At 39.7% G+C, this 13,839-nt stretch overlaps 1 protein-coding gene across 1 annotated transcript in view; it reads right to left on the reverse strand.

Annotated features, from left to right (window-relative positions):
• Window positions 1-13,839, reverse strand: part of khdrbs2 (KH domain containing, RNA binding, signal transduction associated 2) — a 72,683-nt gene that overhangs the window by 34,797 nt on the left and 24,047 nt on the right. Inside the window, exon 3 of the mRNA XM_042501538.1 lies at window positions 6,089-6,205. Coding sequence (XP_042357472.1) covers window positions 6,089-6,205 — 117 coding nt within the window. The remainder of the gene's footprint in view (window positions 1-6,088; window positions 6,206-13,839) is intronic.

The following is a 13,839-nucleotide window of genomic DNA, read 5'->3' on the forward strand; positions in this document are numbered from 1 at the left end:
TAGAGCCAAGCTGCCAGCTTAGTTCAACATCTACATTCAAGTATTCCTGTTCGAAGTTTTGCTGTGACACACAACTCCCCCTTTATCCCTCCTTTCATCATAAACCTCTTTTGGAAAGGCAAACTATAGCTGAAACATTTTTGATTTAGTTTCAATTCAAGAAGACACTTGAGCGATCACTACATTCATCACCAGAAAGACACTTGTACCACACACAAAAACCTTTCTGAATGATATGTGGCCTTTTCCTCCCTTGCATAAGGAATAACTTCTAGAGAATAATTACTGCTGATCTGACAACCACAGAAAAAAAGGAGAAGAATAACAGACTAGATAGTTGAGCTTGGCACCAGGGACGTTGTTAGTGAATGCTTTTTTTCCAGACAGATATGGCTCTGCAGGTTCTGCTCAAAAATAGCCCCCAGGAAAGTTTAAATGGATTGGCATCTTGTGATCCAGACATTGTGAAGGCTACAGGCTAGTTCAGATAATCTTGTTGGTCAGGAAATTAACTGGTAACCGCTGTTATTTATGAATTTGAGTGTCCACAAGTTAATAAATCAAGCAACAAAATGACAAATATTGCCCTTCAAAAAGGTAAAAGAGACAACCGCAAGACAAAATATTAAAGTTCTGTATCACAAACAAGGCAAAAGCAGGCAAACAGTAAAAGAATAAAAACTAACAAAGTAATAAGGTGCAGCTGCCGTGGCAACAGACAGACTGGCAGATGAGGGACAGGTGGGCTGGGGAGGAAGCCACACTGTGGACACCTGGTGGACAGGTAAGACATGACAGGTTTGATAAATAAAACAGCAGACACACACAGAGATCCTTCTGTCTGTGTGGGAGACATAAGAGAGTGGAGAGGGAAGTGATGCAGGTGTCACCCTGACAAACAGACGGTGCAGTTCAATTTCTCTTTCTACACTGATTATAAGATTACTCTCCCAAAATCTGAGGAACATGAGCATTGAGAAAAGGTTTGGCAGGGTTTCCAGATTGTCTTTTTCTGATTAGAAATCCTATAGCTATCACCAAGAATGGTCCTAAACAAAACAAATCAAAAATATTTAATAAAATTGCAACATTGAAACAAAACAGAATTTCTTATTCAAATATGTCTTTCTGACTGGCTAAATGTCTCGCATTAACCTGATTAATGTGTTACTGCAGCTCTTCAGTGTGTTCAGCTCATCCTTACATAACTGTGTGGTGATCGCCTCTGCAGACTTAAAGCAGGAGCACCACAGGATAAACGGTAAAAACATAGAAAAAGAAAATAGAAATGCAAAGAGGTGAATGTTGAGTTTGGATGGGGGGCATTGAGTTAAAGTGAGTCTACAAAAAGCCACTGAAGTAAACAAAAGATGTCGATTTAAGCTACTCATGCAAACTGTTCCAAAGTCTGATGACAAGAAAAGCCCAATCACCTTTCAGTCTTAACCCAGGCCCTGAGGGGCCACCGCCTGAGGCTTCACACTGGCTTTAAAGGCTTAAAAGATTTGTAATATAGCTTGGGGCAAGTCCTAACTGTGTTTTAAAATGAACTAGTTACATTGTAAAATCAATTCTACACTGAACACATAATTGAAGGTGATGTCAGACCTGCAGTGGAGATGTTCTGTCTAATTATATTGCAAATGCAGCTGCTACATACCAAACAATGTGTTGATTATAAAATAATGCCAAAATGTATATTCTTTAAACCAATGTTCATTTATCGTGCACTGCATAGTTGGGCGTTGAGTGCTTCGCTCGAGGACACTTTGATGGGGGCCATTAAGACAAGGGCAAGTGCCACTCACCCCACCAGTCTGGGGAGTCAAACTTCTGTCCTTTTATCACAGGGCCGTTCTCCACCCTCCAGGAAAAAATCAGCTTTAGTTAAAAAAATCCCTTCTAAAATTTCAGTGGGCCTCACAGTCACTGCCAGAGAGCCGTTATGTCAAGTCATTATGGATCAGATCAAAACCTCCATATGGGCAGATGATCATGTCTGAGAGTTGTTTCAATAAGTTTGTTACTGAAATGTTTGGGAGAGTTTTAAAGCAGGGGTTGACCGCACAGACCTATAGACCAGATGGGCATCGCCCACTTTTTTGGGGAAAAAACGTGCTGTCACATCAGACGAGAGATGGGCAAGCGCCAAAAGCTGTTGTGTGGCGGGTTAACTGGCTCATACTGGCCCTCAGAGGGTGAATTGCGAAATGATGCTGGTGGCAGTTGCTACTGACTGATAGCTAGCTGGTGTAGGAGGCTGCTGCATTATAGTCATCAGTATAGCAGCATCAAACCGTCACACGCTCTTCTTTCCAGATCATCAGTGCTTCGTCAGTCTCCTGTGTGTGTGTAATACTGGCACACTTTAGCATCTCTATGAGACGCACTAGGCTCAACTAACTTCAATGTAAACCCATCCGCGGAAATATTTGACCCTGAGAGCAACTGACATAGTATCAAGAGCAAGAAAGTCTGCATGGATGGGTCAAACAAACACAGACTTTCACCCAGGAGACTGCTGTTTGTGTCCTGTGTTAAAGCAAAAGTCTGTTATTTTAACATAGGCATTACGTTACTTGCTTAGGTATATGATATATTTATGTAATGTTGCATACATATTCTAACTTTTAAAAAAAAATGTTTTTTCAAAACCTAACCAAGCAGTTTTGTAGCTCAAAGCTAACCACAATGTTTGACAGTGTTTATCTTGTGTTACAATGTGTTTCAGCCTGAAAACCTTTGTGCGTCATTTACTGATGCTAAAAGATGACTTGTGTGTCGATTTGAGACATTAGGGAGGCAAAAGCATTGGTAAATGAGGACCTGGGAATGAGAAGGGTTTGCCCAGCCTAGATCAAATAACTGGCTATTGATATCTATTAATTCTTATTTACAGACAACACTTGGTCTAACAATTTATTAATTAAATAGATGTCCAGATAAATGATATCTGGCCACTGTGTTGAGTCTTTGACCCACTTGGATAGATGAAGACTGAAGGGACATCACCATGATCAACCTTCATTTGTTAATTTATCAGGAATGCTCATGTTGTGTCCATAAAACAAATGTTTTTTCAAACAAGAAATAAATACATACAAAGTGTCAGAATTATAACCTAACCATACGTCAGATTGCATTGACATCTATTGGATCTTCAGTTTTCTATTCCCCCCAAAAAGGTGTGCAGCTTTGACGTGTTGTAAAGTAATCTATACTTAAGTTACCATGGCTGCAGTATGTATGTGTTTAATCAATATAATGTTTGCACTGTCGTAAGGACCTCAAGAACTCAGACATAAAATTCTCTCTAACCTTGCAGTGTTAGCTTTGGTACACAGTCTTGAGTCAGAGAGGTGGATTGAGGACTCTGTGTTACCTCTATGACTCAGCACCATGTTAACCAGGCTAATATCTGTGCACAAGGTGTTATATTGAGCATATGGTCTAATATGTGTGGGTGTGCTGCTCTGATGCAAAATTTCCAAACCTGAGATTTTACCCTGCGGCAAGACAGATGCACCCTGCTGATGAACTGGATGAGATGGCAGAGATGTGTGATGACAACTTTTGCTTGTAATGGGACTTTTGCAATGTCTGTATCACACTGGTACAGCCAAGCTGCCTCGAGTGGCAGGCTGCCTTTCAGTCATGACCTTTAGGTGTCAGTCTCATCACAGAGTCCTTCAGATTTGCCCAGACTGTACACAAAATCAATACAGCACACAGAAAACAGCTAACTAAATCAGATCGTTATATAGCCAGCCCTTGGTAAGAAACAAAAGTTAGAGGTCTGTTATTTTTCTTTTTGCTGCACACAGCACCATGAATCACCCTCAGACTAAAACTGCAAGTGAAACAGACATGATGATAGTGGTAGTGACACTTAGAAATTGATTTATTAAACAATAAAAAGTCATGCTGTAGTGTGCAGTGCAGTATCCTAACAGAAGCAGTGCATGCATGTAAATACACTATTATTTTGCGTATATTTTAGCACCTCTTTAGTTTTACACACCGCAGACAAGTGAATGCAGCACATGAGTGAACTGAATGGACTTAGTGGCAGGAAGCCAAAATTTTAAATGAACTCTTGCTCCGGCCAAGGCACATTCAGAAATGTGATGGTAAAGAAACGTCTCAGTGCCTTTAGTCTTCGTCAGAGCAAAGACTTTGAGCCTCACAATTAAGCCTGAATGGAAATCCATGCAAAAAAGTATTACTGGTAATTTTTAATTACAAAGCCATACAGTTGTTGATGAATTTGAGGCTTTATTACGCTGACTTACAGAAAAGCTTAGTCATCCATACGATTATATGGTTCAAAATTGCACATTTTACAGGCCCCAATGATTGGATGCTGGAAAAGATTTATACCAACAGTATATAGCAATTACAGTAATAAACTGCTGTACTTTATTACTGTACATATACTTTATTAGCCTACTGCACCTCCTATATACGTCCATGAAAACTTCTTCTTCTGCTGAGGAAGGTCATGTGATGGACCTCAAAATTGTTGTTTGTCATCTGATGTTTCTGAGGCCAAGAATGTCTCACTTATTTATGAATAAAATGGTGTTTCTTACTGTGTTATATTTTGTTTTACAAAGTGTCAAAGCTTGGATATCTGAATTGCACATACAACTCCAATTGTGTAGCTTTTACAATTAATGGGCAACTTAAGCCAAAACAAGATATGAACACAACAGTGACATATCAACAGCAACATTTATTTGCGGTTGTCTTTCTATCCATTAGGCGAATGTAATGCCAGTAATGAACCTCTTCTAGCTCTGTGCCAACTCCTGAGGGAAAAATCTGTCCCTTTAGCTGCACAGTGCTCCACTGTGTTCACCGGCGAGTAGCTAACTGTGTTTGTCTGCTGTTTGGTGTTGAGCAGGTAGTGTACAGTTTGTTTTTCAAGCTTTTTCATTGTGAACAGCTGCTGCGGCTGAAAAGGATGCTATGGGGTGAGAGTGAATAAACAGTAAGGTAAGACTTCTTGATAAACAAGCCCAGTGAGATTTCCCCACTGGGCTTGTCTTGTGAGGTGCACACACCAGTCTACTTTTTTTCCCCAACCTTGGCATTACATACACTTAACAATTTGTCTTGAAAAACGGACATAGTCACATGTTTCCTTGTACTAACTTCACCAAGTCCATTGCTTGCTCTCTCTGTCAGCTCAGTCTGTGCACCATGATTGTCAGTATATGGGTGCATCACAGTTGTAGTGTCGAGTAATTTTACCGCAGAGATTTGAGTGACTATATTGGCTCCCTGCTGGCAGCCAGGCGCTTTTGATAGACAAACATGTTATGTCAATTTGTATTTGGTGTATCAAATTAGGGCCCCTTGACAGCAAATTCCTGGGCTGCTTTTTGTTGCCAGTCTGCCCCTAGAAGAAGCTGAAATCCGCTATGAAGCTCTGTAAAGCTGAAGAGTGCTGCAGATCCACGTGATTATCCTAGGGAATTCTTTCACATTGCCATTTTGATACATCTTTATCTTGAAAATATTGACTATAGAGGCTTTAAAATTAGTTGTAAAGGCCTCTGCAGTATTTTACCCTAAATATATTCTGACGTATTGAAATGCAGCTCCAGTTTCCAGAGGTGGTAACACTGCAAGCCTTTTGTCATGTCTAGATGTCAGAATCAGAGGCTACAGTAATAATAGCAATGTAACTCTATAGCATCACACTGAGACCTGTTAAGAGCGTGAAAGCAGACTGTCTTTGTACACGCTCGGATAAGTTTGGCTCCAGGGGACCACAAGTCAGCAGGATAAATGACTTTGGCAAAGAGATTCATTACTTGGCATTTATAATTGACTATTACAGAATATGCTATGAAACAACACACAGGAAAACATCCCCATTTTCTCCTACATATGCTTGTCAGCTGAAAGCTATTAATTCTGCTCTGGGTGTTATTCATCTCAGTTAATGCTCAGTTGTTGGTTAGAATATTCTTCTGTGCTTTGGTGGAATTTCAAGCACTCCGTTTCTGTAAATATTTCCATTTGATCCATATCTTGGACCAGGCCGACAACCATATTTCAACACAAATCGATATCTTACCTTGCCTTTATCCCTCATGGACCCTTTGCCGAGGATGGACATCTTCACGCCTGTCTCCTCTTGTAATCGTTTCATAGAATTTCCCCGTGGTCCCAGCAGCTTCCCGACAAAATTAAACTGTGACACATGAGAAAAAAAGCAATCAGACTCCTTATCAATGTCTCTAACATATGTAAGAGGATAAAAAATGAAAATGCTGACTGATACGTGAAGAGAAATGTTTCAGTCTTTATGCGTTGAATGTTAAAAGAATTTGATCCACTTGAAGAAAAGGTTAACCATAAAAGATGTCGGCTGGCCATTATTCATCTATTATCAATATAATCTCACATTCCATTCACCATTCATCATGTGAGAAAAAGCTGTAATGTAGCCTGTGATAAATCAATAGAAACGTGCTCTGTATGTAGCACATTAGAGGTGAGCAGGACTCTCAGCTGCAGTCCGATATAACGCATGCATCCATCCATTTGCTTGAACTGTGTCCTTGCTAGTCGTGTATCTTATTGGCGTTTAGGGTCATCCATGTCGTGCAGAGGCGAAAAAAAAAGGAAAAGGGAGCATGGGCTCAAACCAATAACGTTCCTGAGACTGTTTCAGAGGTCAGTGCTGAGATAAAGTCAAAAATAATGAGTTTCTTCCCAGTGGGAAATTAAGTAATACTATCCAGATGACAAACTATCAGATTCAGGCCTCGGGGCTCTGACTATCATTTCCCTCTCGCTGTGCACCAGCTAGTGTTCATATTGAGAAAAGTAGCTCTGGGTTTTTGAAGGCGCAACACTGCTGAGATTAGCGATGATTAATCTGAGAGGTGAAGCTCGCAACTCAAATGGGTCGTTTTTGGAGAAAATGAGAGCCAAAGATCAATTAGAAAATGAGAAAATCTTCCACAACTTAAAACAAGCTCATAAAGGCAGCTTATATTATCCCACACACTACTTTTTTTAATTGTAATAAATGGTTCGACCTTCAAATGCTTGCTCCTGGATGAGATGATAAGAGACCACCTCCAGAGCTGAACAGGTGGTCAGCCGCCCACCACAACATACTCTGGCCAACCCTAAAATGATATTAACCTTTTCACAAAGCAGCTTCTCCCACAGTGGCTGAGCGGATAATAACTTCAGTGCCAGCTGTGTGGCTGCTGCAACTCAACTCCGACAACTGCACACTCAGCCTTTTTCATGAACATCATTAACATCACGAGTGAATGCTACATCTCAGGTTAGGGAGGCGCCAGGGGATGCAGAGACCATCTTAATAATAAAAAAAAAAAGCATCCCTACTGTCCTTGCCTGTCCTCTGATCTGAATGATTAAGGCACCTCTGTGGATGCCTTTCTTCACAGGGGCTGCTTTGACAGGACTATCCTATAGCTGGCAGGGAGCTTGAGAGCAGATGGTCGTTGCGGCTAAGTCGAGAACGCGCTCGCTGGGCGGTAGAAGAAGTGTGGCCTGTTTTCATTAAGCTAATGAATGTCTGGAGCCACTCTGCAGCTCCATGGCGAGCAATTTGGGCTTTAGAAAGGGGCACAGTTTGGTGTTAAATGAGGTTTGAAATGATGCAATGTGCCCCCTGCAGTCTCAACACTGATAACTATGCAGATATAAGACAGAAGGGTGTCAAGAATACAACAATTGCGCACAAAAATGCTTCAGACGTTGAGGAAATAGTGATCAAATGGGTGCAGCGATCGACTTATTTGTACTTCATAAAGTGTAATTTCTCTGAAAAGTCATTTTTTATAAAGATCTGTGCGTAAAAGTCCACAGGGTTTAAATCAGGAGGTGAAGGTTGAGTCACGTCACACTAATGTGAATGTGTAAACCTGTAAACTAATGCAGCTGAGCCTCAGTGACTGAGGCCTGAGCTTTTTCATCAAGATTACAGCGCTTTTTTTTTCAAAATCCCCCATAAAAACTGACAGGTATGGTGGCCTTGAGAACTCAATGCACTGCATCTAAAAGGAATACTTCACCAACAAAGTGATTATTGGCATATCGATTATTCAGCCTGTGTTACATTGAATTCATTCATGCCTCCACAGTGAACAAAGAACCAAAAAATGGAGAAAATTCTTGATGAATTAAAGTAAAAGGGGTCCATGTTTAACAACAGCAACATTACATCAAAACATCTTTTACAAACTCTCACAAAACTAATGCAGTTTAATCCAAGTCTCATTTATAGAGTTGTATGCTCAGTACTTCAAAAATATGTGCAGTTTTCATGCATTATCAATTGTACGCATCAGGCGCGCCACTCATGCATGAGATTGTTTATGCAGAAGAGTTTTTTACTTTTTAAGTTTTAATCATGTGTCCCGTGTTTGGGAAATATTGGACATACGACTGCATAAATTACACTGGATTAAACGAGTTGCGTGAGAGTTTGTTTGTCAAGTTAAGTCAATGTTTTGTTATACTTTTTTGTGACTTCAATTCATCAAGAATTTTCTCCGCTTTTGGGTCTTCTTTTCTTCAGGAATTCCATGTTAAATGGTGTGAGTAATTTATATACAAATGATCTTTTGTATTTCTTTAAGATAACAGACATATAGACAAAATGTAAGCAAACTGAGAAACACATTCACCAATTTGACAACACGTATGCAGTGTGATGAAACACAGACCAAATGCAGCAAAAGCAACTAGATACAAAAAAAACCCATAACCAAATACAGAAATACTGCTTATAAAATACCAGCCAGTGTGTACACAAACCCTTTCACGCTCACACCTACAGGCAATTCAGAGTCGCCAATTAACCTAATTTGCATGCATCTTTGGACTGTGGGAGAAAACCAGAGCACACAGAGAAACGCAACGCAGCCACAGGGAGAAAATGCAGACTCCACACAAAAAGGCTCCAGCCAGCCAGCAGGTTCAAACCCAAAGCCTTTTTCCTGAGAGGCAACTGTGGCACAGTGTTATAGGAGTGCAATGCTAAATTGGTGGAGTTCTCTTTTCAGGTGCGGTACACTGAGCTCTCAAAGCCACTGCAGACAGGAAGTTCTTTGAGTACTTGAAACAGAGTGCACCTCTTACACAGTCCAAGTAAGTTCTGCTTTGTTGGATGTAATCCATATGTATTCTCCTGCTTTTATGTGGTTACGCTGGTGTCTGGCTTCATTCATGAGATCAGTTCAGTAGGGCTGTAAACTTGTGGTTGGCCGGTCGATTCTTTGATCGTTACTCTCTTCTCCGACCAAAATGCCATTGGTCAGACAGTCGCTGTTGTTACTTTTATTAGGCCGTGTGCCAGCTGAAAAACAGTTGTTGTTGTTGTTGTTGTTGTTGTTGTTGTTGTTAAGCACTTGTAGATGTCCTCTGTGACAGTTGGTCTTTGCTGTTTGTCACACCTGTTCTCCACTGTAATTGGACGGGTGATGAGTGCAGCATTTTACCAAAACATAAATATTTTTCAACTCTAAATTTTAATTGGAAGCCGGATAAATAATCACATAAGACATTCAGTGTAAGATTCATCAATTGGGATTTGTTTTACTAAGTCTTCAAAAAGACACCGCAGTTCAAGGCTGGATTACAAAGCTTCTGAAAGGGATACAAACACACCAGGGCCCTTATTTGAGTGGCAGGATGGCTAACATTAGCTCCTGAGCTAAAACTAGTTAGTCTCTCTCTTGCATGCAGCGTTGCAGGAATATTTAACATTAGTAATATTATGTTGTATGTCACATCCGCCAACGTCAACCGCAGAATATAGTGTCTAATATGTCAGATTTTTCTCATCAGTTCTGTTCAGCGCTTTGTGGTGAGCCAGACTTGCACATACAGCTCAGATGGAAAAGCGTTACAGTGTGCAGTTAATTTTCAAATAGTATTACATTGAAGATCACATTTATTTTTCCCTTTAGGCATTCGACCTGCCTGAACACAGAGTTAACTTATCCTGGACAAGTGTTCATGTTGAGTTCTGTGATTGGAAAAAAGAGAAATGCTATGGTTGCAACTAAACGCTACCAGGTAGCATGGACCACCATCAACCAGCTGATGAGTTGACAGAAGGTAGAATCTCAGCTTACCAAGTTTTTCTTTAGTTGATTACAGCCATAAAGTCCAGTGATCAACTCTGTCTGTCTGTCTGGCCCATTCATGTGAACACATTATCTCAAAAGCACCTTCAGGGAATTTCTTCAAATTTAACACAAATATTCACTTAGTCTTAAAGATGAACTGATTAGATTTTGGTGGTCATAGGTCAGAGGTCAAGGTCCCTGTGCATGTGAATGCAATAGTTTAAGAAAACCTTGAGGGAATTTCTTAAAATTTGAGAGTGTACGAGTGGACTCAAGGATAAACTGATTAGATTTTGGTGGTCAAAGGATAAGGTCATGGTGACCTTGCATTCTTGTGAAAGCGAAATCTCAAGAACACCTTGAGGGAATTTCTTCAAATTTGACACAAATGTCCACTTGGACTCAAGAATGTACTGAACTACTGAACTGATTAGAAGCTGGTGGGCGAAGGTCAAAGGTCAAGGTCATGGTGACCCCACAAACATGTATTTGGCCATAACTCAGGAACCTTGGGTGCCCTCCTTGAAACTGTGCTGATCTTCTGTGCTCCCAAGGGGAAGATGTGTTTTAAGTAACCATGACAGACATGGATGTAAACTGTAAGGTACATCTAGTTAAAATGAATAGAGGTAAATTGTTTGAGGTTTCTGGTACAAGTCTCTTATTTTATAGTTCACACTTTTTTATTGTGGTTATTCTCAAATAAGAAACCAGACTTATACCCACTCAGGTGATCCCACGGAGCCTAGATTTGTCTTTTGACAAATAATGCAACTTACAAAATGTTGGTCCTTTCCCAAGCTCGATACTATATGTGGTATGAGCCCTCTTCAAAGGCTTAATGGTAGAAAAAGAAGAAGCACCAACTAATCTTTTTGAAACAGTTTTGTACCTGTAATGCACCATAAAATCCCCGAGCATAAAGTTGTTAATATTCATATGGACTCTGGTGAGTGAAGTCTGACCACATGTGGCTTATCATACATTATGAAAAACAATATAATCCCTGTTGTCTATAAGAGGATTTATTTATTTGATGAAAGAAACACTATTTCTGCTGCAGGCTGTAGCATTTTATCTTTATTTCATGCCACGTCGCTGCTCTGCCCTACTAGACCCAGGATTTCCATGAACACACAGTCCAACATCCCAGCTGGGCATCAGAGCTGCACACAAGAATATTTCTCCATCCATTCAAAATAATGATACTTGTAAATATTTTACACTCTTATGACCATGATTCTGTAAGGCTTCAAGTAATAAAAGTCATAAGACGAGAAAAGCTGAAGTACAAAGAATGCACTATAATAATCAAAGTAACTACTGGATGATTTTATGCACCAGGCTTGCCCGCGTTTCAGTGCATTAGTATAAGGTCAGTTCCATGAAAGGTGTGAAAATATAGAAAATTTTGCAACTTGTCAAAGGGCTGCAGAGTTAATATCACAAAAACCTTTCTGGCTTTTAAGTTGGAAAATGTGCACGGTGGCCGCCCTTTAATGCAGTGCACTGGGGCCAGGCAAGATTTGCAGATGTCCTGAGGCACTTACTGCCAGGTTAGTGAGCTGTGCTATTGGGGAAGTCCAGGTCCTGTCTGATAGGAGGATTAAAGCCTCAGGTAGAGGTTTATGCTTTAATGACAGCTATGGATGACTGAGCTGTGAGCATGTCAGAGGAGTGTGTTCTATCAGCTCCGCAGACATTAAAGGAAGCAGATGAGTGGTTGTTTGTTGGGAGGAGATTTACTCTTCACCTGGGTCAGTGCTATCAGATATTAAGGTATGAGGATGTTGTCTCTGGTCACAGCATTAATAAAACAAAATATTCAAATTTTTAAGGCATTTCACTGAAAAATGAGAAGAATGACAGAATAAAACTATTTTTTAAAATCATAATAATTATGTTCATTTGCACAAGGTGGCAAATTGACCTCGATCTTCTTCTTTCTGCTTCAGCATCTTCATCACAACTAACAGGAGCAGAATGTTCTGATAAAAATGTAACAGTTCTCATTAATATGAACTGTCGCACAGATGGCCCCCAGACACACACACACACAGATTGAGAGAGAGAGAAACACAACAAATATCATGATCCCTGTATATTTTAACAGGTGACAAACAACTTGAGCCAAGATCAATACAGACGAGCAGCCAGCAATGCCAAAGTGACGCGACGCTACAAAAGCTGTTTAAGACCATGAAACTGTTCCAGACAAGCTGTGTTTTGCTGTCAGAGCAGCAGCTTCACAGCCTTCCTGTTTGAGCAAAGAAAAATCAATTCATGCAATCTTTTCTTTTGTGAATCTCTAACAAGCAATGGCCTTTAAATGACAAACAAACAATTTTTCAATTGAAACCCTTCCGCTTTTATAACAAATGGAGAGGCAGAGTCTTTCAAATCCTGCTCAAAATGCAACCAAAGACAAGAATATAGTCAACATTACCACACCTAAATTTCACTCTTTATATAATACTGTGAAATATAGATGATATACAGTTTGTACTCAGTTTCATGTTTGGCAGTTGATATACAGGAAATTAATGTACTTTTTGTAATTTTAATGAAAAAACTACCATTTGGAAATCTAAAGCAACATTAGTTGATTTAGGGATGGCAAATCTGGGGCAGAGAAACAAGCTGTAAAAAAAAAACAGCAACATTGACATAGGGGTGGGTGATATGGCCAAATCTTCTGCCACAGTATATGCAATTTTACATCATGTTAACAGTATATATCATTAAACAGTAATTGTTCAGTGAATTAAATTAAGAAATGGTTTAAAGTAACCATAGATAACCTGATTACATTCATTATTTTCTTTTTTTTTTTACCTGGAACTTCCATACAAGCAAAACAAAGACTACCACACATGAGACAGCACTTGAGTTATGACTTAATTAAAATGCTTTTAAACCCTTTAAGGTTCCTGAGAACAATTATTTCAACTGTCACAGGTTTCTGTAAATGCAACTTCACTCTCCTCCATGTCTGCTCAAATCATGTTAGCTTGAGAGGCGGCTGGACTCATGAGATCATGCAATAAAGAGTTAACGTCACCTGAGAATAATGAGATTACACAAGAATCCAGCCCTAAATTTACATACATAGCCCACTCCAAAAATCTTCTGTGGTTTAAATGGTTTTGCCAAATTTATTCTGGTGCAGATACATTTCTACTGTTGCACAATTTAAACCATAATTTAGCCCAACCCCACCATAGCGTATTAAAAGGTTGTTATGGCCAACTTAGCAGACACTAAACAACATTTGTATGAATTTGGAGTGATGTTTGCAACTATCTGATGATATAACTCAAATATTGACTCTTTTTTGCTTTTGTTTGGTCTCCGCCAATCCCTAAGAGAGATAACTGGCTCATTAGCTGCTAATTGCTTCACTGTGCTCACCAGCTAGTCTGTAACTGTGTCTCCTCTTTGGTGCTAGGCACATACAGCCCAGTCTCCTGGAAATAACATTTATAAACAACGTATTTCAAACAGCAAATACGTTTTTGAGGGAGACGCAATGCCGAGCAAATTCCATTTTTCAATAAAATGATGAGAAATAGCTGCTAATAAAACGTGCCTGGAAAGTCACAAAATGGTGATCCTAAACATATCACTAAAGTGTAAACCGACACCATATTTCATTTGTTTTTTGACAAAATAGGCAGTCTTTCAATACATTATTAACATTTAACACAAA

The sequence above is a fragment of the Plectropomus leopardus genome, chromosome 15 (genome assembly GCF_008729295.1).
Source record: "Plectropomus leopardus isolate mb chromosome 15, YSFRI_Pleo_2.0, whole genome shotgun sequence".
Lineage (NCBI taxonomy): Eukaryota > Metazoa > Chordata > Actinopteri > Perciformes > Serranidae > Plectropomus > Plectropomus leopardus.